Source organism: Sinohyriopsis cumingii, chromosome 5, assembly GCF_028554795.1.
Source record: "Sinohyriopsis cumingii isolate HCF-2022 chromosome 5, ASM2855479v2, whole genome shotgun sequence".
Classification (NCBI taxonomy): domain Eukaryota; kingdom Metazoa; phylum Mollusca; class Bivalvia; order Unionida; family Unionidae; genus Sinohyriopsis; species Sinohyriopsis cumingii.
Window position 1 is genome coordinate 26,222,415 of NC_142965.1, and position 27,770 is coordinate 26,250,184.

The window sequence follows — 27,770 nt, forward strand, 5'->3', positions numbered from 1 at the left end:
CACACATCGTTTTAACTAGTCCAAACCACACTTACGCTGGAACAAAGGTCAGTTCATTTTTTCTGCCTATACCGCCCTCCTCTTAGGAAAAAAAACAAGCTGACTGATTCTCTCTTTTCGGAGCAGTTTCCGAATCTTCTGGAGTATGAAAATTAGATAGGTGGCAACCTGATTATTCTTGGAGATTTCAGCTTTCACTTTGACTGTCCCGAAAACCCAAACACATCAAAACTCCTAGATTCCATTAATGTTTTCAACCTCAGTCAGTTAACTAACCCACCCATAGACATGGTCACATTTTAGACTGGATTCTTCATAGACCTGATGATAATATTCTACATTCCTCCCTGGTATCCCACGAATTTTCATTAGATCATCTCTGTATTTATTATATGCCATCTTGACGTATCAGTCCCTAACCCTCCACCTTTATTTGCTACTAAGAGAAACATCCGTATGATAAATAGAATCAAACTAATGCATGACATTCAAGCAAACCTAACAACTTGCCTACCTCCTACAGCAGAACAACTCGATAACTGCCTGCGTTCATTGCTCGACAAACATATCCCAGCCACCAAGTGCAGAGTATCAATTCAAAAGTGTTCTCCATGGTATAGCAGTGTTAGGGACCAGCTTCGCACTGCTAAAAGAGACTGCCGTAAAGTTGAGAGGCTTTGACTTTCCACCAGACTCACTATTCATAAGCAAAATTATGAAGCCGCTAAGAAGAACGTCACATAGTCCATGCAGCGAAATCCGCCCACTACAGTACTAAGATCATGCAAAGTTCCAGCTGCAAAGAGCTCTTCGAGATTACTAACAAGCTGATGTCAAGGAACAAATGTACACCACTTCCAACTACCTTCTCTCTATTTGACCTACCTGACCTATTTGCAAATTTCTTCCGTGACAAATACAAACCATTAGATATAAGCTTGACAACACAATTTCAATTGACTCGTTGTCATCATACAGTTGGGAGACATAATTTCAGCGGCAACCATTAGCAGCATTTGAACATGTCTCTATGGATTTAGTCCATATAATCGTGATGAAGAGTGCACTGAAGTCATGTGAACTTGATCCAATTCCATCATCACTGCTGCTTGAGTGCTTAGATCCAGTATTGCCTTCACTAACTCATGTTATTAATACCTCTCTCTCATCTGGGGAATTCCCATTATTTTTCAAAACTGCCATTGTAAAGCCTCTGCTGAAGAAACCAACACTCGACCATAAAGATTTGAAGACCTACCGCCTAGTTTCTAACCTCTATTCATATAAAAAATCTTAGAAAAGGTTGTTCTCTCCCAACTTGTATCACATCTGAATTCAAAGTCTTTTTTAGCCATGTACAATCTGCATATCGCCCTTGCCAAAGTACTGCAACTACTTTTCTAAACTTAGTTAATGACATTCTCTCTGCTTTGGATAGCGGAAAGATTACAGTCCTCACCCTCTTTGATTTGTCTGTAGCATTTGACACAATAGACCATGATATATTACTTCACCGTCTCCAGCATGTATTTGGCTTCATGATACAGCCTTAATGTGGTTCAAGTCCTACTTGGTCAACAGGACACAAATTGTGTCTGCAAATGGAATACACTCCAGCCCAATTAATCTCAAGTGTTATAGATCATCATCCAGTGTCTCACCAATTGTACACTGATGACACCCAAATATACAAATCTAGCCACCTAACTGAAGTTGATGCTACCATCCAAGGTGTAGAGAAGTACATTTCTGATGTGAAATCATTGATGACATGTAACAAGCTGCAGATGAATGACGATAAAACTGAGGCCATTCTGATCGCAACACAAAGACTTTCCAGTCATATCCTTTACGTCAAACAATAAATATCAGTAACACGAACATTAAATTCACACAGTCAGTACGAAACCTAGGTGTCACTCTGGACAGTAATCTCACGTTGCACCAACATGTGATGAACATATGCATGGCTGCATATCTTGAGCTGAGACGCATGAGCTCCATTCGCAAATATCGTTCAGCTCACGCCCTTAAAACACTTGTATGTTCATTAGTACTTTCAAGACTGGACTATTGTAACTCAATTATGTCTGGTTCATCTCAATATTGACTTCAGAAACTTCAAAAAGTTCAAAACACAGCTGCTCGGATCATACTTAGGGTACCACGATCAGAGCACACCTCCCCGCTGCTCTGTACCCTACACTGGCTATCCATTCGATCCAGAATCAAACACAAAATTTGTTCTCTGTGCTACGTTTCACTGACGGACTCCAGTCCAACATACCTATCCGACCTCACCCATGTGTATACACCAGCAAGATACTTACGCTCCTCTTCTGACAATCGTATACTCATTATTCCCACTACGAAAACAAAGTCATATGGTCAACGTTCTTTTGCATACCAGGGCCCAGCAACGTGGAATGAATTGCCCACTGCAAGAACAAACTTAAAGACCTAATAATGTTCCCTACTTTAAATATTTTCAGCATTTTTTAATTTTTTTTTTTATTTCATATTTTTTGGACAAACGCAGGTTTTTGTGCACGCCATTATGTTTTATACGAACTGAACCTGAACTAAATGGCTTATCAGTCGATAATCAATGGGGAGATATACGTTTGCTTATCATCGCCAAATTGATAAACATACTTTCGGCAGGTCGTTTGCGGGTCACTCCAATGCAGTGGGGATTTAGGGTTAACTCCTTCATGCGATGACGGTGATCGTGTCGAGCGAGTGAGACTCCATGGACGTTTCTGGCTGGAATAAAGTACAATCTCTGATACCACGTGACAGGCTCTCAAAGAAGATTCTGAGATTTTGTCACATTAAAATTCATAGCAGCTAAACGTAGCCACCACTGATGTGGAAATGAATCGAAGTATTGCTGGCGAACGCATCAATTTAATAATTTCAGATAAAGAATTGTCATACCGAGCCATGACTATATATGTATATGTGCGCACGTGTCGTGATCTCTTTATTTATTGAGGAGAGATTCATGACACCCAAACAGTCACGGAACTCAAATTCATGCGCAGTTATTTTTCTTATACAAATGAACATTGACCTGAGTGTGAAAAATACTCTTCAAGCTTGCGAATAATGAAATATTCAGCAATACAATGGAAAAGTGCATTAATTTACGTTGATCATGTCCGTGACAGTGAATAAGATAAATTTTGTAGACTGATGGCGGACCCAGCATTTTAGTTGCGCAAATATTTGATGGTTAACTCTTTGCCATCTATAGAAAAAAAATAAAAAACTGAAGCTGACAAAGCTCGTCTACTTTGGCGCGTTGTTATTTGATTTGCCCAAACTTGTAATGAATGAATTCTTGCCGTGACCAAGGTCCACCATAATGGTATCCAGAATATGTTTTGTCGCCAGTACATTTACTCCATTGTACACTGAAAAGATTCATCAATGCAGCAGTGATATCATTACCAAATTTGTTTACATCTAGGCTGATAAATCAGCCCTTCACCTATGATGATACTGATTTTCGGGTGAGGGGCTGACTTCACCTATTCATAAAAAGCTGCAATTATCTGCATTCAACTTTGGCGGCACACATCGATGTATATTTTATACACTCACCGGTATTTCTCATGGCTGTACAGCTACCGTCGGCTGAAGAGATCTTTTGGTGACATGTAGATTATATTTCCTGAGCAAATCATATGTTAGGTGACTTGTAAATCCACTTGGAATTGCACAACCATCTGTCCTATGGCCATTTTGAATTTCGCGCTTGATATGGTTGTTACCAATTACTGGTATGTGTCTAAAGTGTACGCGTGTTTGTTCCGGAATGATTTGCATGCAGCAAAATTGCATATTTTAATGAACAGGTGACATCATACCCACAACATCGTCCATCAGTATCAACACAGATTTGTGGAGTTGATTTATCGGACTAGTTTACACCCTACGTGTCTATGGCTTTGTCTGTCAGACATGGAAGTTCTTACAAACCTAAACGTTTCTGCATCACACCGGATGCAAGTTTCAGCAATTCCTTCCCAACGATTAGGAGTTGGATTCATGGTTTCTTATATAACAGTTGGTATTCAACATGGCATAAAGAAAGAATTTTTTTTATAACCATATTGGTTTCTCTGCGTTGTCAAAGCCTCAGCCATCCAAACACAGCAACATGTTTCTGAACTCAGTTCGTGCGTATCATTGTCCTGGCCATACATACACAAACACATATACAAATGTCTTTTGCCAAATAAGACTAGTATCTTTCATTTCTAGAGATATTGTTTGCCCTGAAATGGGCAGTTGGAGTTGTTATTCATAGTTAACATACATCACACAAGTTCACTTTTGTTCTCCGTCAACTTGCCGGTCGATACACCAATATCCTTTCCAGACACCCCTGCCTTTCCACATAATTTCTTATTTTCGTAATGGCCCATGATACCTTCACATAGACTAATTAATCCAGGTTAAAGACTATGTTCGAAACAAGCGTAGAGGATTCTACATTAGTACACATAGTATACATGTTGACTTGGTCTTCAGAATAGGTGAAAGAAAGGGATAATATACTTATGTATATAGCTTGTTATGTATATTTAATTTGTATTGTTTTGTTGTTTATTTTTATTATATTCAATGGGTTACGTACAATTGTAATTTGTAGTTGACACTTTCCAAAATCAAGTTAATTGTCCATCTAACCAGAATCATTGATTTCTTTTTTTCTGTAAACAACAAACACACAACAAATATTTCCTTCATGAGAATGGGTTTAATATTAGGATCATTATCAACAGAATTAGACATATTTATCTTGGTCTGAGTCAAGGACCACATGTTTATCAGGTTCTTTATTATTATTTATGTAACAGACCTTCCAATTAGAACTAAGATTTTCTAGAAATGGACTTTTATCCCTCATCCGGGTTATTCTTTTGTGTCTTAGTTTTTTTATATATAAACTTGCTTAGTTGAAATATTATTTATTCCTGTGATTATAACAGGGCAGTACTCATTTATAATGTTGTATTAGGATTTTAATTTGTGTGAAATTATTTATTATTCTCTGATAATACAAAATGCTCTATGTTGCAATGAGATATTCATTGGGAAATTTATATATTACAGTGAATGAAGACATGGAAAAATTAGATTATATTACTGTGATTTAACAAAAGACTGTTGGAAATTATTTGAAATACCACTAAAGATTATTCAGAACTTTATTCATTCAGACTTGCGTTAGTAATTCTATGATTGTTTTGGGATTTAATTTGCAATACTGTTAGTATGCTTTTTACATTTTCAATTTATATTCTACGGAAATGAATTATTCATTGAATTTTACAAAGCTTGTGGCTTCTCCTTCTTTTCTATTACTTATATTAAGATTATTGAGTCAGTATAAGCTTTGAAATGTTCCACTAATCGGAACTCGCATTGCAAAATAAACTCAGTCATATCATCATCAATAGGTCTCTCTCTTCCTATCAGAAGAGTGCAGACACGTGAAGTCACTACAATATATGGTACAATGATACCAAATGTACAACCCCAGGTGGGTGGAGCTAACGAGTAGGAACATTGTATTCAGAAATAAACAACAACACTAGCTGTGATTGGTGCATTATGTAAGAGTTGTACTTTCTGTCGGGCTTAAAAAAAGTTCAGCCTCTTGGCAACATGTGACATTATGTTAATTCATATAATATTTAGTATATTTTATGTTTCTTTTTTACAATATGGTACACTTGGCTGAAAATGTGTCTGTTGTGACTAGGTTTCTCTTACCCCTCTATAGTTCAAGCAGTTATCTCTCTTAAATGCAGTGGAGTACCTGGTTTTGTCCTTGTCAAATTGACAATCTAACATTGTTCCCTATGATAGTGTGGGACATGCATACTGAAGTAGGATAGAAAGTATACTTATTTCACAAAACACTAGCATTGAGGTCTATGGAAAAACAATTGGTACTGTGATACCTATACAGACGAACAGCCTCACAGTGTATCCATAGAAACACATACATGTGGGCAGCATTTATGAACTGTATTAGTTTGATGTAGGAAAAGAAATGGATGCTGAACATAATGACAATCTTTAAACAATACAATGTATTACACAAGTTGGCCTTGATAACCATAGCATAATGACAGACTAGTATTGCCTGATGGCTTTATGTCTGTGTCAAAAAGTCAGCTCCAAGATTGGCATACTTGCAACAAAATAAGTTATGTGAACATAATAAAATTCATTTGGGTCACATACCTTTTAAAGATGATAAATAATGTATAAAATAGCAATTATCTTGTTCTTGTAAGGCATGCCATAAGCCAGGATAGAGAAGACTCTAAGTACACTTGTAGATGGATCACTTGTATCATGTAGGATGTCCAGTGGTATGAGTAATTTTAGGTAATTTATTAAAGATGTGGTATTCCTTCCCACTTTGATTTGAATTGTCCTGCTCTAATTGTCCATTTTTGTACAATTTCCTGCCTTGAAATTGTTCATGCAGTTGATTTAGTTAAGTTCTCTTGCATTAGTTTTTGTTGAAGTAACAGGGAATACCAACATACAAGAATAGTTGCTTTAAGTCAGCATTTCCCATTGACACTTGTATAAGCCCAATTATAACCTACTATTGACTTTCAACTAATTCTCTTTATTTCTGTCCAGCTGTTCTTGTGGAATTTTATGAGTGATAACCATATTAGTCACATATTGCCCATTGCTTCTATTCAAGTCCACTCTGTTCTTCAAACTTTGCATCCCATTGCAAGAATCCAGATTGGTGTGGGATCATATCTGCATGTTTATGGAAGGCTGCACTCCACATGCCTGCATTGTAGAGAACATGAACTATGTGATATAAAACAGCCACATCAGCTCAGAAAACAAAATTATATCACTCCTAAGATCTCCACAACATATAGAAGCTTGAATTTTAGGTTCTCACTTTATCAATAATGTATTTTTGGATAATTTAATTGCATTAAAGTTAATGCATGTGTTCATGAACTCATCTATATTACATGGATAATATACTGGAGGCCAAAAAAATAAAATACCTTATGTATATCATTCAGTTATCTCCCTTACACCAGACATATCATTTCAATAACTAGAAACTCACATTTTCAGTAATTGGTTATGAAAAAAAGAAAAGAGTTTTTAAGTATTGTATTAGCCCTCAATCTTGATGCAACTGTAAGTAGATGTGATTTCATAATTTCTCACAGTAAAGTTTACAAGGTTTAAAAACTGATAAAGTACTTTTGTTTGGTTTAGGTGTTTTTCTGCCTACCTTAAACCCATTATTGGTAATTTGTAAGTAGAAGAAATAAAGATTATATGCATCTATATTATCCAAATTTTTTACCTTTTTATATTAGATGGGAATGAACACCAGTTCACCTGAAATTTTGGTGCTTGTAAGGGATGTTATAGCATGGGTGCCTTCAGACTGTCCTTGGACCTATGGGGCACTGCCTGTAAGAGATGTTATAGCATGGGTGCCTTCAGACTGTCCTTGGACCTATGGGGCACTGCTTGTAAGGGATGTTATAGCATGGGTGCCTTCAGACTGTCCTTGGACCTATGGGGCACTGCTTGTAAGGGATGTTATAGCATGGGTGCCTTCAGACTGTCCTTGGACCTATGGGGCACTGCCTGTAAGGGATGTTATAGCATGGGTGCCTTCAGACTGTCCTTGGACCTATGGGGCACTGCTTGTAAGGGATGTTATAGCATGGGTGCCTTCAGACTGTCCTTGGACCTATGGGGCACTGCTTGTAAGGGATGTTATAGCATGGGTGCCTTCAGACTGTCCTTGGACCTATGGGGCACTGCTTGTAAGGGATGTTATAGCATGGGTGCCTTCAGACTGTCCTTGGACCTATGGGGCACTGCTTGTAAGGGATGTTATAGCATGGGTGCCTTCAGACTGTCCTTGGACCTATGGGGCACTGCTTGTAAGGGATGTTATAGCATGGGTGCCTTCAGACTGTCCTTGGACCTATGGGGCACTGCTTCCACGTATTTATCTAAGATAAGGTCATCAGACTTTCGTTTTTCATTTTTTTTCATTTTTGCTTTTGTCACCTTTAATTTCTTTATCATAAGCTACATCTCCCTTTTAGACAAACACTTTCCTTCTGTTTTTAACTTCATTTGACTAGCTATACTTATTGTTTATCTTTGGCATTTTTCTGTATTTTATTCCCCAAATTGCACTCCAAATCCAACATAATCACTGTGGTCTTCTACATTTGGTGACAGCTTGGCTTATTACATCAATTTTATTCACTACACAAATGAGGGAAGCTTTCTAGTTGTGTTACAAAGAGGATAGATAGGTTGACCTTTGTGCAAGGATTGGGGGTTAGTGACCTCATGTAACTGCAGACATTGTACAGTATTCAAAGCGTAAACTTTATAATAAGATTCAGTCATATTTACCTGTCTCTGATGTTAAGTTCTGCATCTACCAAACAAATATAAAGTCCCTTATTTTAGGTGAATTGTACTTTTTGAAGTAGGACAGGTACATACTATTTGGTACATTGACCTTTGACCTAGTTATTACATAATATGACATAATGTGATTTATCCCATATCACCTATGTGAAGTTCAATAAGTGCTGATATGAATAAGATACAACTCATAGTTGAAAGAATTCATTTTATTTCAAAAGATGATTTTGATGGTGAAGCATTTTGAAGTAATAGAGGTACATACTATTAGATACATTGACCTCGGACCTAGATGTTATATAACATGATACAATGTGACCTATCTCATATCACCCATGTGAAGTCCAATAAGTCCTGATATGAATAAAACACAACTCATGGTTAAAACAAATCATATTTTCCCCCAAAACATAGTTTGGTAATAAAGCACAAATATGAAAACAGCAGCTAAAATAGTTCAATGACCATTACATACACATTAATATAAGACATAGCTTGGCACCTCATAAAATTCTTTTTGACAAGCAAGACTAAGTACACTTGTCACTTGTACAGTCCCAAACTATATCATAGATTATCGAAAAAATTAAGGTTGGCTCCAGGTATAATGGTACCAATTTTACAACCCCAGGTGGGCATAGCTTAAGGTGTAGGGAACATTATAGTCAGAAAAAAACAACAACACTGGCTGTAATTGGTGCAATATGTAAGAGTTGTACTTTCTGTAAGGCTTAAAAAAACGTTGAGGCTCTTGGCAACATGTGAGATGATGTTAATTTATAACTGGAATGACAGAAGGAAGCAGAAAAAAGTATTCAACAACAGCAAGAAGAGAAAAGAAGAAATAAAGAAGAAGAAGAAGAAGAGGAGGAGGTTGAGGAGGAAAATATTTCCAGATGAAATTTGATTCAAATTTGTTTCTACATTGCAGAATATAAATGACATTTTCTTCATTTGGATTCATACTAATGTTAACATAGTTTGGATTCATGCTAATAAATCTATGTTAACATAGTTTGGATTCATATATAAATAAATCTATTTAAACACAGTTTGGAAACATATAAATATAACTATGTAACAGAGTTTGGATTCATAAAATACATATATGTAACACATTTTAGATTTTTATAAATAAATAAAACAGTTGGGATTCATACAAATAAATCTATACAACTCCGTTTAGATATATATATACCTAAATCTGTGTGACACAGTTTGGATTCATATAAAAAAATAAATGGATATAAAAAAATAAATGGAACACAGTTTGGATTTATATAAATAAATCTATGTAACACAGTTTGGATTTATATAACTAAATCGGTGTAATACAGTTTGGATTTATGTAGATAAATATATGTAACACAAATTGGATTCATTGAAATAAATCTATATAACACAGGTTTGGAATTATATAAATAAATCTATTTAACAAACTTTGGATTCAGAAATAACTCTTTGTGGATTCATATCAATAAATCTATGTAACACAGTTTGGATTCATATAAATAAATCTATGTAACACAGTTTAGATTCATATAAATAAATTTATGTAACACAGTTTCGAGTCCTATAAACAAATCTGTGTAATATAGTTTGGATTTATATAAATAAGTTCAGATAACACAGCTTGGATTAATAAAAATAAATCTGTGTAATATAGTTTGGATTTATATAACTAAATCGGTGTAATACAGTTTGGATTAATAAAAATAAATCTATGTAACACAGTTTGGATTCATATAAATAAATCTATGTAACACAGTTGACTATAGTGCCTTTGATGAGTGACATGTAAATGTATTATCAGTATTAGAGTGTCAGATGATGAATATTGTTATCTCCTGACTTTAAAATTGATACACATGCAGTGGCTCATTGGTTTGCATGCCAGACTTGCTATCAAAAGGGTGTGGGTTCGAATCCTTCCTTGAGACCAGCCAGGGTCAGCTACTGTGGTATGTCCTTTGCTCCAATTGCCATTAGGCACTAAGTAACCTGCCTATGTTAAAGCTGTGCCATAAAGTACCAGACCAAGCCACATTATACAATACAGCTGTATAAACAGATGCATTCAAGAACCCGTGTAAGTCCATAATATTGCCAGTTTTTTACGCCAGGTGCATACCTTTCTGCTACTGTCATATATTTTTATACACATCATATATACCATATCTATGCCAAAGAAAATACAGTATCCTTACAAGAAATTTAATTCATATTTCGTACCATAATATGACCAAAAGGAAAACAAATAAAATTTAAGCTGACGTTTGTTGAAATAATTGTTTAAAATTGAACATGAACGCTAATGTGATAAACATATTTCATTTCGATGATAAACGTTCATTTTCCGGCTTTTAGCCTTTGAGACATTCATCCGGGTTTGACTCTACACATTGGTTAGTGTAATAGCAGTTCCTACGTTTGGAATCCTACGGTTCTGTACCTTGTTGGATCTATGCGTGCTTTGTTTACTGGATGCCAGGGTGATGATAAGGAAAATAGTCAGCTTCCTGTGAGGAAGGCACACAGCATTAACGTAAGTAATTTGTACGTTGCTACTGTAAGAGTTAAAGTTTACCATTATTGATTTCGCTTGAAATGAAATAAAGCACTCGTAATTTTAACAGTGTTGACGTTTCTTCGGTTGTCTTACTGAATTACTCATTGAGTAGACAGGCCGACATAACATTCACTGAGAGAGAGAGAGAGAGAGAGAGAGAGAGAGAGAGAGAGAGAGAGAGAGAGAGAGAGAGAGAGAGAAGAAACGTTTTCGTGAAAAATTTACAGGAAAATATGCAAACACTTTATATCACGAAAAAGTTACATTCTTCATCAGGTCTACACTTATTGTTATGGTCATGATATGAAATGCACTTTCATACTATGAAAAATCTTTACGTGTTGTTGCATATTCTTTAATGCACATTTTTTTGTGACAAAAAGTGCAATATTTATGGTGAATACCATATTCTTTGCAAATAAATTGCCTTACATGTTCATTCAAATCATTCTTGGAAATAGTGGTAAAATGTTACCATTTTGTGAAGTTGTTAATAAGAATATCTGTTACAAGATGAAAGTGAAATCGAAAATTTACTCCAATTTTTTTATGACAAGTTTGTTTTGTACATGATAAAATTACATTTTTTGTGTGAAAAAAGTCAAATTTCATGAGGAATGTTATTTTCTTCACAAAAGTGTTTGAGTGTTGATGCAGACACTAACCAAATATGGACCCTATTTATAATAAAGAACTTTTTTGTGTGAAAACACTGCAGCTTTTGTGAAAATTGTAAACTTATATGAAAAATATACCTGTAAATGATGGTGCAAATGTTTCATGAAAAGTTACGTTTCATTAGAAAAAGAGAATAATTCTTTTATTTAAAAATAGCAATCTTCATACAGATTTGTTCATAGTTTCATTAAAATTTATTCATTTTTGTCGTGTTCGGCCAGGGATACACACTAGTTTATATGAAATATTAATAAATTTCTTCTAAGAATTTTGATTTTTGTTGTTGTTATGAAAGACCACTACCTTATTGACACGAAATGCAATTAATAGTACATGTAATTGTATATAGAGGTTTGGAAAAGTTGCTGATTGATTAGTTTTTTCTTTTAGAAAATCAAACTTTCAGACATCTTGTTTCCTATGCCATTAGATTGATTTTCATTTGTCCTGGTGTATATAAGTTACATTTTGCTGAAGACATATTAAAAAATCAGTGCAGTGTTCTGATGAGCAATTACTAGTTATCTTACACTGTTAAAGAGTCATTGAGTCCTATAAAAATTATAACTTCTGAAGACAGTGGGACTCAAATTCTGTAGCAAGATAACATAATGTGCCTTCAGCTCTTTATATTCCCACCAAAGGGTGGAGCAAATATTGTTACACCATCAATTGATTGATCTATCCATCTGTTACCATCCTGTTTTACAACATCTGCCATTGTACATCTTTGCAGATGCCTGCATTTGGGGGGAAATGAAACAGCATATTGATTTTGGTCAATAATTAAGGTCACAATGACTGATGGAAGAACATGGGTGTCCATATAATAACATCACAGATATTGATAAAACCTTATGGATGGCTTTTGCTTGATGTGAGGAAGACAGTGTTCCAGATAGAAAGAAAAAGAGGGGTGCCTCACCCTATCATTCTGACCACACTGATTGCCCCAACCACTCTGCCTTCTTGAAGTGTAAAGTTATTGTTTTTATAAATACTATGTCATTTCTATGTTTTTATAAATACTATGTCATTTCTATGCTTTTATAAATTCTATGTCATTTCTATGTTTTTATAAATGCTATGTCATTTCTGTGTACCTCATTTGCTAAATTGGTTGTTTAATTGTTTATTTTCCAAACTTGAATCACTTACTAAATTGATTGTAACTGACATTCCTCATGGATTAAATACCAAATAGCTGATGTATGTAAGTCAGCACCAGAGCTTAACTTTAAGATCAAAGGGTTTACTGCAAGTCACGCCTGGCTTTGAATTTTATATCACATTTAAGTTCACTAACACCAAAGATGAGTTCACTTGTTTTTTTGTAAGCTATGGTATAATGTATGTTACGGTTTAAGGTATGATATGGTATAAGGTATGATATGGTATTATAATGTAAGCTATGGTATAATGTATGTTATTGTATAATGTATGATGTGGTATGATGTATGATATGGTATAATGTAATTTTTGAAAGATAGTATACTTGATATTTTTTAGTAAAAATACTTCCTGTGCAAATGCCTCTTGTGGTGTTGTGCAACTTCTGTCATTTGTCATTGACAAAGTTTAGTTCAAAATCTCATAAATTAACCAAAGGTCAAGGTCATTGAGACATGCTGGTCAATAATCTCCAGTCAACCATGCCCTACTAGTGCCAACATAGAACTCTATGAGGTGGGCATATAAAATTTAATTCATAGTTAGTTTTATTCCAGCGTTTATTTCATTTGCATTTTCCACCTTATAGCTCTGCCTAGTAGATAAGGTTTGATTTTCCACCCTGTTGATACCTAGAAGACATGATTTGCATTTTCCCCCCATCCCGTCCTAACAGACAAGATTTGCATTTTCCACCCAATCCCTTCCTAACAGACAAGATTTGTATTTTCCGCCCAATCCCTTAGTAGAAGACAGGATTTGCATTTTCCACCCAATCCCTTCCTAACATACAAGATTTGCATTTTCTGCCCAATCCCTTCATAGAAGACAAGATTTGCATTTTCCACCCAATCCATTCCTAACAGACAAGATTTACATTTTTCACCCAATCCCTTTGTAGAAGACAAGATTTGCATTTTCCACCCAGTCCCTTCCTAACAGACGAGATTTGCATTTTCTGCCTGATCCCTTCGTAGAAGACAAGATTTGCATTTTCCACCCAATCCCTTCGTAGAATACAAGATTTGCATTAATTCCACTTTGTCCATGCCTAGAAGTCAAGATTTTCAGCATTGTATGCAATGTAGCGAAAGGATTTTAGAAAAAATGAAGAAAATATATGCCTTTTATATCTTGTTAATTTTTTTCTCAACAATTAGCCGTCTTCCCTTAATTGACCGCTCCAATGGCCTATTCACTGCGGTTAGAGCGTTTGCCTCGGGTGTGGGAGGTCGAGAGTTCAAACCCCAGCTGAGTCACATCAAAGACTTAGAAAAATGGTACTTGCAGCTGGCTCGCTTGTTGCTCAACATTAAAGAGTTAGTGTTAGGACTTGTCTGCCTGGTGTCAGGATAATGTGACTCAGGGTGGGACATCATGCTACATTTCTGCGACATGATGCCACAGTAATACATATCGCTATAAACTTTCAAACTGCAGGTATCATAGCAATCACTAAAAAAATGTTAAAGCTATGTCAAAAATCCAAAACACACACAAAGTTCCTTTAATTTTTGTCTTTGGGGGGAACCAAGTCATCAGATTAGGAGTTAGCAGGATACTTTCTTGTTTTAATTATTTTTAAACTTAATAAAAAGACTTTACAAAATTTCTTTTTGTGTATTTCAGCTGTGGTGTAATTCAGTTGATATCTACAGGAAATGTCTGGTTTCAACCTATCCACGAAGAAGGAGGATGTTTCCACAAGGCTTAAATCACAGTAAACAGCTTATTTTTGGCAATTTGTTTTGCAGATATATAAAGATTACAAACAAAATACAGAATTTGAACTATATATTTCTTATTGTTATGCTACAGTCAGAATTGTGGGGTTGAATGCTAATTAGTCTATGAAATATAATTCTAATATTATGGTATTATGGTATGCATTAAGTTAGGCCACATACTGCCTTAATGTTGCATAGCTGGCCTCAACCTTTGCTAGAGTGGTATGCATTAAATTAGGCCACATACTGCCTTATTGTTGTATAGCTGGCCTCAACCTTTACTAGAGTGGTATGCATTAAGCTAGGCCACATACCTCCTTAATGTTGCCTAGCTGGCCTCAACCTTTACTGGAGTGGTAAGCATTAAGTTAGGCCACAGTCTTCCTTAATGTTGCCTAGCTGGCCTCAACCTTTACTAGAGTGGTATGCATTAAGTTAGGCCACAGCAGAGGTCTCACTAGGATTTTAAAATTAGGAGTCCAGGACTTCCATTTTCGTAAAAATAGGAGTCCCATCATCAAAAGTTGCAGTCCCTTCTTTCCTACAGAATCAACACAGACGTAATTGCATCTATTATTAGATGGAGAGGTTTACAACAGTCCATTGACAGGATTGCATATTTATGGTTTATTTATTTTTCTACATCCTTGTAGTAATTTTAGGCAATGTTTAAATAGTTTCTGATTTGCTGTTTTTTCCCCGTATTTTTGCAAATACGTGTCAAGTCGTAAAACAGCTTAGACCTTAAAGGGCATCTTGCAAATTCCACAACATAGCATTGTCCCATACGTTTCTGGCATACATAATTTGCATTTTAAAGTTAAATCTTTAATAAAATAATACCTGGCTATGCTTTCAGTTATTTGTGTATTTTTTTGAAAATATTTGCCCAATGATTTATGAAAACAGACAATCTAATAAACTGGTACATCCCAGACTTAGTGAAGTCTGCCATTATTTTCCGTTAGGCCTACTGGTTCACTTACAGTTTCAAACTAATTTTATGACAAAATAGTGTACAAGATGCAGTTAATATATATCCAGATCACCAATTCTGATCTTAAAACACATGTTTGTATGTTTTATCATCAAAGGATATCATGCAGGAAATTGACAGTTGCTACCTTACCCAGAAAAGGGTTAATGGTCAATCAGCTATCTAAACATATGCTTGTGAATGGGCAAGAGTTTGTTTGTCAATGTAACTGATATCAAAACTAGGCCTAGCTACTGATGTCTTGATGAATACATTTTGCTACAACACTAGAACTAACCGGGCTAAGGCGAGGGGCATTTAAAAAAAAGTATGGTCAGTCAATGTACCTCTTAAATAGCTCTTGTTCATCCATTAGAGTGATACTGAATTTTATCAATCCAAGTAAGGACGTATTCCAAACACTAAACTAGGTATCACACACTTTTTTACACTTAGCTACTGTCCTTCCGAACTATCAATTCTAGCAGCTTTAGCACTCTTCTGAATCTTGTTACAATCGTCAGAGTTTGATGTTTAACCTCAAAATACTTATCCAAATTTACGAATGGCATTTTGTCTAAGTCTCAACATGTCTTGATTCTGAGGTCATGTGCACTACTTATTCCGATACATTCGGAAATGAACACAATAACAAAAGCTAAAGTTGTTTATTTGATGTACTTTTATAAATGACCGCATGTACATCTTTCTGACTCTGAATTCAATCACTGTAAATGTAAGTACATTTTCCCACCCGGCCGCCAGTCAAAGCCTTTGAACTTGCTGCCCAGCTATTGCATCACGTTCTTTTTGATGTACTCTTTTAATGGCAACATGTATGTACATCAAGGGCTCTTTCAATCACTGAATTTATGTCATTGTAAATATCAGCACAGCTAATTGATCAACACATTTTCCAACAAAGCAGGTGGCTGAAGCAGGACTGGCAAGTCTTTGAAATTTGCCTCACACCTATTACATGCATACGGACTCCCACCTCAGTGATTTTCTGTGTCCCAGATAAAAAATTGGCATCCAAATACACGTAATTAAGCGTTTCTGAGATTTCTGCACATTCTTCTGTAATGTGGCTTAGCTGGCCTCAACCTTTACTAGAGTGGTAAGCATTAAACTAGGCCACATAGTGCCTTATTGTTGTTGTTGTTGTTGTTGTAGTGTTTAACGCCATTTTTCAGCACACGATAGGCTATACATGGCGGCCAGTATTAATGGTGGAGGAAGAACCCTGAAAAACCCAGGGAAGAACCACCGACCCACGAGAAGCTACTGGCAGGCTTTCCCACGTACCCACGCAAGCTCAGCCTTGGACTCCCTTATTGTTGTATAGCTGGCCTCAGCCTTTATTAGTGGTAAGCATTAAACTAGGCCACATAGTGCCTTATTGTTGTATAGCTAGCCTCAACCTTTACTAGAGTGGTATGCATTAAGCTAGGCCACATACTGCCCTGTTGCTGCCTAGCTGGCCCAACCATTGCTTGAATGGCATGTACTAAGTTAGGCCACATATTGTGTTATTGCTGCCTAGCTGGCCTCAACCTTTACTAGAGTGGTGTACATTAAGCTAGACCATATACGGACAAGTTGCTGCCTAAATAGCCACAAACTTTGCTTGAATGGCATGCATTAGGATATGCTGCCCTATTGCTGCCTAACTAGCCTCAATCTTTAATATAATAGTAAGCATTAAGGTAGACTACATCCTGTCCAGTTGATTCCTAGCTTGCATCAGCCTTTACTAGAGTGGTATGCATTAAGTTAGGCCACATACTGTCCAGTTTATTCCTAGCTTGCATCAGCCTTTACTAGGGTGGTATGCGTCAGAGTAGGCATCATATTGCCCCATTTGTTGCCTAGCTGGCCTCAATCTTTATTGAATGGTATGATTAAGTTTGACCAGATACTGCCCAATGAATACCAATGTTTCTCTGACTTCATTCCTGATTTCAACTCTGATCAGGCAACATGATCAAAGCAAGAGCACATTTTTTGAAGCTATTTGGCAAAGAAAGTTTTTAAAAAACTCTGTCTGCCTGGTCAGTCACACTTCAAGAAACAGTTAAAAAAATGTATGTGCATCAACTCTATTAATCAAGTCAGTAACAAGATTAAGACTGAGCCATTGGATATCAGAACTGGAGGGCTACATTGGTTATCAGAACTGGAGGGCTACATTGGTTATCAGTACTGGAGGGCTACATTGGTTATCAGAACTGGAGGGCTACATTGGATATCAGAACTGGAGGGCTTCATTGGATATCAGAACTGGAGGGCTACATTGGTTATCAGAACTGGAGGGCTACATTGGTTATCAGTACTGGAGGGCTACATTGGATATCAGAAATGCAGGGCTACATTGGTTATCAGAACTGGAGGGCTTCATTGGATATCAGAAGTGGAGGGCTACATTGGTTATCAGAACTGGAGGGCTACATTGGATATCAGAACTGCTGGGCTACATTGGTTATCAGAACTGGAGGGCTACATTGGTTTTCAGAACTGGAGGAGTACATTGGTTTAAGTGAAATGGAATTAAAATTGGAGTGATCAATATGAGTTGCTTGAAAAACTAAAGTATAAATTATGTTGGTACTGGTTTTATCAATACAAGAATTTAAATTTATTTTAAAGACTGAGTTTTCTCAACTAAGTAAACATGAAAGTGCATTCAGCATGTTTGATTGATTAGCACATGATTAAGATCAAATTAAAATTTATTTGATCTCAAGGTCATGAAATATCATGGGCACAAATTTAGCAGCTTAACAATTTTGTACAATACATGGAGTCATAAGACATCAGTGACATTTTACAGTGCCTTAAATCATTTAGTATTTGGCTGTTTTTAAATATTACATCTCTACAAATCATTCAATACTGGGCTGTTTTTTAATATTACAGCTCTATAAATCATTCAGTATTGGGCTGTTTGGAATATTATATCCCTACAAAGCATTTGGTTTTAGGCAGTTTTGAATATTACAGTTATACAAGCATTCAGTATTAAGCTATTTTGCATATTACAGCTCTACAAAGCATTCAATAGTAGGCTGTTTTTGAATATTACACTTATACAAAGCATTCAATAGTAGGCTGTTTTTGAATATTACACTTATACAAAGCATTAAATATTAGGCTGTTTTGAATATTACAGCTCAATAAAACATTCAATACTAGGCTGTTGTTGAATATTACAGTTCTACAAAGCATTCAGTATTAGGCTGTTGTGAATACTGCAGCTCTACAAAGCATTAAATATTAGACTATTTTGAATGTTACAGCTCTACAAAACATTCAATTCTAGGCTGTTTTGAAATATTACAGAACTTTAAAACATTCAATACAAGACTGTTTTTCATTATGATAGAGCTCTTTCATTCTAACCTGGTAGTTATGGTCTATAACTGCTGACCATGTTACAAAAGTAGTTTACTAAGAACTGCTGTGTGCACTGAACAGTGGTAGAGTGAGAACTGTACTACATACTGTATGGTTGTAGAGTGAGAACTGTACTATATACTATATGGTGGTAGAGTGAGAACTGTACTATATACTGTATGGTGGTAGATTGAGAACTGTACTATATACTGTATGGTGGTAGAGTGAGAACTGTACTATATACTATATGGTTGTAGAATGAGAACTGTACTATATACTGTATGGTGGTAGAGTGAGAACTGTACTATATACTGTATGGTGGTAGAGTGAGAACTGTACTGTATACTGTATGGTTGTAGAAAGAGAACTGTACTATATACTGTATGGTGGTAGAGTGAGAACTGTATTATATACTGTATGGTTGCAGTGGGAAATGATAACAAATGTGATGTCTACATGTATGTATCAGTTTTCTCTGTAAAATTATTAAACTGCTGTATTTTTTCAGTCTGAGTTCATATTACGTTTTTGCTAAGCAGTTTTGAAAATTACCTGAAAACAAAAGTAAAAATTTGTATCAATACTTAAATGAGACTCCATTGTTTATCTATTGTTCTGGACAGAGATTTCACACAGTAAGTACCTGTGTAGCATGTGTCTATTGTTCTGAAGAAATTTCACACAGTAAGTGCATGTAGCATGTGTCTATTGTTCTGAAGCGATTTCACACAGTAAGTACCTGTAGCGTGTGTCTGTTGTTCTGAAGAAATTTCACACAGTAAGTACATGTAGCATGTGTCTACTGTTCTGAAGAGATCTCACATGGTAAGTACATGTAGCATGTGTCTATTGTTCTGAAGAGATCTCACATGGTAAGTACATGTAGCATGTGTCTATTGTTCTGAAGAGATCTCATACAGCAATGATACATGTAGCATGTGTCTATTGTTTAGTTGTTGTTGTTTTGGGCTTTTAAATGCCTATTTTTAGCAAGTGATAGGCTATATATGGCGGCCAGTATAACTGGTGCAGGATTCAAACCCTAGATAGAACCACTGACCCAAGGGAAGCTACTGGTAAGCTTTATCCCATACCCTTTAGGTTGAGCCCAGAGGTGAGATGACAGTGATCGGTAAAGGCTAGTGCTTGAGACCCCTCAGCCACCTCAGGGGGGCCCTTATTGTTTTGAAGAGAGGTTTCTTACAGCATATAAATGTAGCATGTGTGTGCTAGAGGATACTGCTTCTGTCATGTAGGTCAGTCTCTGTCACCAGCAGGTTCAAAGGTCATGCTAAAAGTCCATCAATCACTTTATCACACAGTGAATTTACACAGTCAGCTTTCTATTTAGCCGATGTGAGTCAGAAAATTAGACAATGTGCCATGTTTTACAGCAATGTGTTCCTCACATACAGGTTCTGTCCTCGTTGTGCTTTAAAAATCTGTTCATATCACCATTGTCAACATTTTATGATCATGTTGTATGAGGAATTTTTTATTCATCTTGGGAGTCATTATTTGTTTTTTTATTCATCTTGTAATGTTTTTTCTTAATTCATCTTGGGAGTCATTATTTGTTTTTTTATTCATCTTGTAATGTTTTTTTTATATTCATCTTGGGATGTTATTTGTTTTTATTCATCTTGGGTTTGTCATTTGTTTTTTATTCATCATGGAATGTTATTTGTTTTTTATTTATCTTGAGATGTCATTTGATTTTTATTCATCTTGGCATGTTATTTGTTTTTTTATTCATCATGGGATGTTATTGGTTTTGTATTTTTCATTGGATGCTATTTGTGTTTTATTCATCTTGGGATGTTATTTGTTTTATTCGTCTTGTAATGTGTTTTATTCATCTTGTAATTATTTTTTATTCATTTTGGGATGTTATTTGAGTTTTATTCATCTTGTAATGTGTTTTATTAATCTTGTAATGTGTTTTATTCATCTTGTTATGTGTTTTATTCATCTTGTTATGTGTTTTATTCATCTTGTAATATTTTTTTATTCATCTTGTAATGTTTTTTTATTCATCTTGGGATGATATTTATTTTTTATTCATCATGGGATGCTATTTGTTGTTGGAATGTCATTTGCTTCTCTGTGTCCTGCCTGCAATAGGTAAGATGGCAACAATACAACTCCTATCATGTTTGCCAACACGAATTCCATGTTATCTGTAATTGCTGTTGATAATAATATTAGGCATATCTAACCTTTCCATGAAGCTATTTTTGAAAAGCGCCATATTCTTTTGTTAATGATTCATGTTAATGTCAACTTGTTATTCTTCTAATCTAAAGAGGTTTTACTTTCTGTGAAATATACTTCACAGCTTCAAGCGGCAAAATCATTTGGAATCATATAGCTATTAACATAAAAGTAATATGCATGGAGGTAAGGGTAAATACTTTGCATTAAATGTTGTCAAGTTAAATGTAATATGCATGGAAGGAAGGGTAAATATTTTGCATTAAATGTTGTCAAGTTAAAGTAATATGCATGGAAGGAAGTGGAAATACTTTGCATTAAATGTTGTCAAGTTAAAGTAATATGCATGGAAGGAAGGGTAAATACTTTGCATTAAATGTTGTCAAGTTAAAGTACCAGTAATATGCATGGAAGGAAGGGTAAATACTTTGCATTAAATGTTGTTAAATTAAAGTAATATGCATGGAAGGAAGTGTAAATATTTTGCATTAAATGTTGACAAGTTAACATAATATGCATGGAAGGAAGTGTAAATACTTTGCATTAAATGTTGTCAAGTTAACATAATATGCATGGAAGGAAGTGTAAATACTTTGCATTAAATGTTGTCAAGTTAAAATAATATGCATGGAAGTAAGGGTAAATACTTTGCATTAAATGTTGTCGAATTAAAGTACCAGTAATGTGCATGGAAGGAAGGGTAAATACTTTGCATTAAATGTTGTCAAGTTAAAGTACCAGTAATATGCATGGAAGGAAGGGTAAATACTTTGCATTAAATGTTGTCAAGTTAAAGTAATATGCATGGAAGGAAGTGAAAATAATTTGAATTAAATGTTGTTAGATTAAAGTATTATACATGGAAGGAAGTGTAAATTTCATTTTTATCACTGAAGAAGGTTTTTTCTTATTTGACTTGTAGGAAGAAGGTCCTAGTATCTGTGCAAAATATCAGTGTTTGACTTAAAGATCAAAGACCTTGAGTGTGTGTGCAAAATACCAACATTTGACTTGTAGAACAAAGACCTAGAGTGTGTACAATATATCAATATTTGACTTGTAGAACAAAGACCTTGAGTATGTGTAAAATATCAATATTTGACTTGTAGAATGATGACCTAGAGTGTGTACAAAATATCAATATTTGACTTATAGAAGAAAGCCCTTGAGTGTGTGCAAAAAATCAATATTTGACTTGTAGAACAAAGACCATGAGTGTGTTCAAAATATTTAATCAGTATTGTGTGGTTCGTTTTTGTTTTTGATTTAAAAAGGGTTATCGTGTTGATTTTCTGCTCTTTCTGGATGCAATGCATATTACATATCATAATGATCTTGCATTAGTGTATACACATGACGTAACACACACACACACACACACACGATATGATAGATAGATAGATAGATTACTAAGAGACTTCTGAGATATTGAAGGGTCCAAGTTCCAGAACATAAGAAGGGCTTTTGGAGTTGGTGGTGGAAAGTGAAGTAGATTTTGCAACATAAAACAAGAAATTCAGTCTTGTTATCTGTCTAATTTAGCTTTAAGTTCTTTTGTGTTTTGTCCAGGAACATCAAGCGAGCCAAGCAGGAGACAAAAAAGCTGGAAATAGAGAGCAAAAAGATGGAAGAGAGGCTGTTGGAATTAAGACTGGCCATGGAGAGAGAAAAAGAGGAGAGAGAGTAAGCTTATATATCTGTGATTTTTGTATTTATAAAAAGTTTTGTAAAAATTGAAAATTTTGATTTTTCAGCCACCTGACAACTGGAACATGAGAGACGAAAGTGGGGCCCACCAACAACACAAATCATGTGTTGTCTGTCAGCATTATGTTATATTCAACATCTTCTTGAAATTCACAAGACCATATGTAAACAGACTTGGCATAATACAACCAGACTCATAAAGTACAAGACCAATTACAACTAGACTTGGCATAATACAACCAGACTCATAAAGTACAAGACCAGTTACAACAGATTTGGCATAACACAACTAGACTCATAAAGTACAAGACCAGTTACAACCAGATTTGGCAAAACAACCAGACTCATAAAGTACAAGACCAATTACAACTAGACTTGACATAACACAACCAGACTCATAAAGTACAAGACCAATTACAACTAGACTTGGCATAACACCACCAGACTCATAAAGTACAAGACCAATTACAACTAGACTTGGCATAATACAACCAGACTCTTAAAGTACAAGACCAGTTACAACCAGATTTGGCATAACACAATCAGACTCATAAAGTACAAGACTAGTTACAACAGATTTCAGATTTGGCATAACACAACCAGACTCATACAGTACAAGACCAGTTACAACAGATTTGGCATAACACAACCAGACTCATAAAGTGCAAGACTAAACCAGAATTGGAATAAAACAAGGCTAGCATAATTTAAGCAAACCTGTATCAAACATGACCATTGATAAGAAAAAAGAATTCAAATGTTCTCAAAAACCTAACAAATTAGATCAAATTTGACAGAAAACATCCCATGATAATGGTCTGTTAATTTTGTTTGAATAAATTCAATCAGCTTTAGATAGGACAAGAAATGTTTGTACACAAGCAAATTAAATGACTTTTTCTAAATCTGTCAGAAGAGTTTAAATGAAATGTTTAATGGAAGCAGCTTTGCATCTCAAGATGGTTGCCCACAATGCTTCTTTTTTAAGTATGAAAAGGATCGATAACTCTTTCATAATGTTTTTACTGATATTGACAAGACATGATTGGAAGCATAAAAAAAGAACCAAGAATTACTTTTAGTTGCTTTATATTTCTTGTTTTGTTCTTTTGGCATCATCTGGTGCGAAGGTAGGTAAAGCTATGCAAGGGTGATGACACTGGATTACAGGAAAACTGCAGCTTCCAAATTTTACAGATGAACAGTTGCAAATCTCATGATGTGAATAACAGAAATTATCATTGCATTCCAGTTGAGTTTTATGAAAGTGGATCTTGTAAAAACTGTTAAATCTTCATAATTGTATTTTTAATGAAATAGTTACTTTTCTGTGATTCAGAAAGGTATTGATATTTAGTATTAATGATACAGAAAGGTATTCATATTTATATTTAATATTAGAAATACAGAAAGGTATTCATATTTATATTTAGAAAACTTATAAGAATACTAGAAAGAATAGTTTTAGTCAATTATATATATATATATATATATATATATATATATATATATATATATATATATATATATATATATATATATATATACAAAATCTGTAATAATGGTCCCTTTACAACAATTCTGTAAAATAAGGAGAACTTAAAAGTTATGGAAAAATCAGAAATTGTAGTCACTGCCCATCATCTATGAATTAGGCCTAGTAAGCATGATGTACCTACTAGTTAAATATCTTTATAACCTAAACTCCATCTATGATGAATAATTGAGGATGACCAAACTTGACATTATGTCCATCATTTACCTTTCTAACCTAAACTCCTACACCTATTCAGTGAGGATAACCAAGCATGACATAATGGCAGTCAGTTATCTTTATAACCTGAACTCTCTCTGCACTGATTAAGTGAGGATGACCAAACTTGACATAATGTCAATCAGTTATCTTTCTAACCTAAACTCCTACACCTATTCAGTGAGGATGACCAAACGTGACATAATGGCAGTCATTTATCTCTATAACGTAAGCTCTCTCTGCACTGATTAAGTGAGGATGACCAAACTTGACATAATGCCAGATGACTAGGCGATAATTAATGTTTCAGATTCTGAATGCATTCTCTGCATGAGGATGGTTTTGAAAAGGTCAGATGTCACATTTTCGTAGGTACCTTACTACAGATGCTTTCTTCTAACTTAACCTCCAATAACACAGATTGAAGGAAGGACTGGTCATATTTAATATGATGTTTCCACTGAATGTAGGAAGATGGTCATATATGATGTTTCCGATGGAGTAAAGGAGGGTGATCCTATATAATAAATTTCTCACTGATTGAAGGAGGGCAGTCCTATTTAATATGATGCCTCCTACTGAGAGAAGGATGGTATTCAAATTTATTAGGATGTTTCCCATTGAATAAAGGAAGGTGGTCATATTTAAAATGAGGTTTTTCACTGATTAAAGGATGGTGATCATATTTAATATTATGTTTCCTACTGATTTAAGGATGGTATTCCTATTTAATATGATGCTTTTTTTACCACTGATTGATGAAGGGTGGTCATTTTTAATATCATGCTTGTCATCACTATAAACTGCTACACTGCATACATCATAGTGATATGACTAAAATTGTTAAAGCTTCATTAAAAATCTAAATCTCATACACACTAATATGCAGTTTCCCACTGATTGAAGGAAAGTGGTCATGTTTAATATGATGTTTCCCACTGATTGAAAGAAGGTGGTCATGTTTAATATGATGTTTCCCACTGATTGAAGGAAGGTGGTCATGTTTAATATGACGTTTCCCACTGATCGAAGGAAGGTGGTCATGTTTAATATGATGTTTCCCACTGATTGAAAGAAGGTGGTCATGTTTAATATGATGTTTCCCACTGATTGAAGGAAGGTGGTCATGTTTAATATGATGTTTCCCACTGATTGAAAGAAGGTGGTCATGTTTAATATGATGTTTCCCACTGATTGAAGGAAGGTGGTCATGTTTAATATGACATTTCCCACTGATCGAAGGAAGGTGGTCATGTTTAATATGACGTTTCCCACTGATTGAAAGAAGGTGGTCATGTTTAATATGACGTTTCCCACTGATTGAAGGAAGGTGGTCATGTTTAATATGATGTTTCCCACTGATTGTAGGAAGTTCCCACTGTTTTCTGGAAGGTGTTCATATTTAATAGGTTTCCCACAGAATGAAAGAGGGTAGTCATTGTTACAAGTCTTATGTTCTTAAAATAAGTAACAGAAATGAGTGAAAAGCAACAAGTTTTGTAAAATTCAATAAATAATTTATTTCCCTAGAATACAAAGTGAAAATGAAAACAAATGAACTTATGGTATTGGAAATTAAATCCCAGAATAATTCTAGAATTACAGACACAAGTCTAATAATAAAAGCTTTGAATAGACATTAATGGAAATCCAAATTAAGTCTGATGCTGAAAGTGTTGATGTGCTGTTGTGGCTCATACCGTGTTGATGTGTGTGCCAACAGTCTTTTTTTTAGATCACATTAATACAATCCAAGAAGAAATCCTCATTTGAAATTTCAGTATAAATTGAAGTCTCAGTTTCCAAGAATGTTATTAGAGCACTTTTGTATTCCAGAGAAGAAATAATTTAAATAAATCCAAATCAAATACTGTTGTAATTATAATATATAAAATGGACTATGTCAGGTATGCCAGCAGAATCCCAATAACCTAGACACAGACCCAAATAAACATGTTGACTTCTATTAATAATGATAATAATATTAAACCCATACATGTAGAGAATATTTTAGTTTTGCATTTGTTGTTTACAGAATAAAACAAATCAATAATTTAGGTGAAGTAGAAAATAAACTTGATTTTTGACATTGTTAAGTTGAACATACAATATAACATTACAATAGCATATAATGAAATATAAAAACAACTAACAAATAATGCAAATTAAATATATATGACACCATATTTAACATTATGTTTCTCACTGATTGAAGGATGGTGGTCATATTTAGTATGTTTAACATTCAATGAAGAAGGGTGGTCATTTTTGATATGACATTTTTCACAGAATGAATGAGGATGGTCATATTTAAAATGATGTTTTCCACTGAATAAAATAGGTTGGTCATATTTAATATAATCTTTCCCTCAGATTGAAGTAGGGTGATCTTATATAGAATTTAAATGAATGAGTGGACAATAGCTTTTAATTCTGAATGCAATCCTGGGATATGGAGGGTTTCAAAAATATAAATGCAGACATTTGGTTATTATGGCTCACATGTCTTGATAATTGTTATTATTGTCATTATTATTATTATCATTATTATTATTATCATCATCATCATCATCATCATCATCATCATCACTGTTATTGATATTATAATTTTTGAAAATATTTAAAAAACTTTTTTAGGAGGCAGGGTGGTGGATTCTGGAAAGCAGGTCAGACTGGTTCACTAACAACATATGCCACTGATGTTCTCCAGAAGTCAACAAAATCTCCAGTGGTATGTAAGACAATCCAATATAATTGCTGCTCATATCTTTTGTTTATGTCTTTCTACTTGAAATTTAATTCTTAATTTAATGTTCTAAACTGTAAAATAAAAATATTAGTGATTCTTTTTGGTTAATTTATATACAAAATATAAATAGGATTTTTTTTAAGGAATCATTCAATTTCTGCGTTGTCCTATTGTTCTATTTCAACCATTTATTGGCCTTTCTATTTTATCATTTTATTTATTAATAAAGTGGGGTCACAAAATATTAATATTCATAAAGAGAGATAAATTTGACAGTAAAATCCATATATTCCACATTGTTAATATTTGATTGGTTTGTATGCTTAAACTATTTTTTTCATTTTGAATGTATTTTT

General features: G+C 34.6%; 1 protein-coding gene across 1 annotated transcript in view; it reads left to right on the top strand.

The window, feature by feature from the left end:
- The first annotated feature begins 10,940 nt into the window (after window positions 1-10,940).
- The window catches only part of LOC149798826 (uncharacterized), a 92,387-nt gene continuing 75,557 nt past the window's right edge, over window positions 10,941-27,770 (top strand). The window contains exons 1-4 of the mRNA XM_089957724.1: window positions 10,941-11,020; window positions 14,522-14,612; window positions 22,775-22,888; window positions 27,303-27,396. Of these exons, the coding sequence (XP_089813850.1) occupies window positions 14,554-14,612; window positions 22,775-22,888; window positions 27,303-27,396 (267 nt within the window). The 5' untranslated portion in view covers window positions 10,941-11,020; window positions 14,522-14,553. The remainder of the gene's footprint in view (window positions 11,021-14,521; window positions 14,613-22,774; window positions 22,889-27,302; window positions 27,397-27,770) is intronic.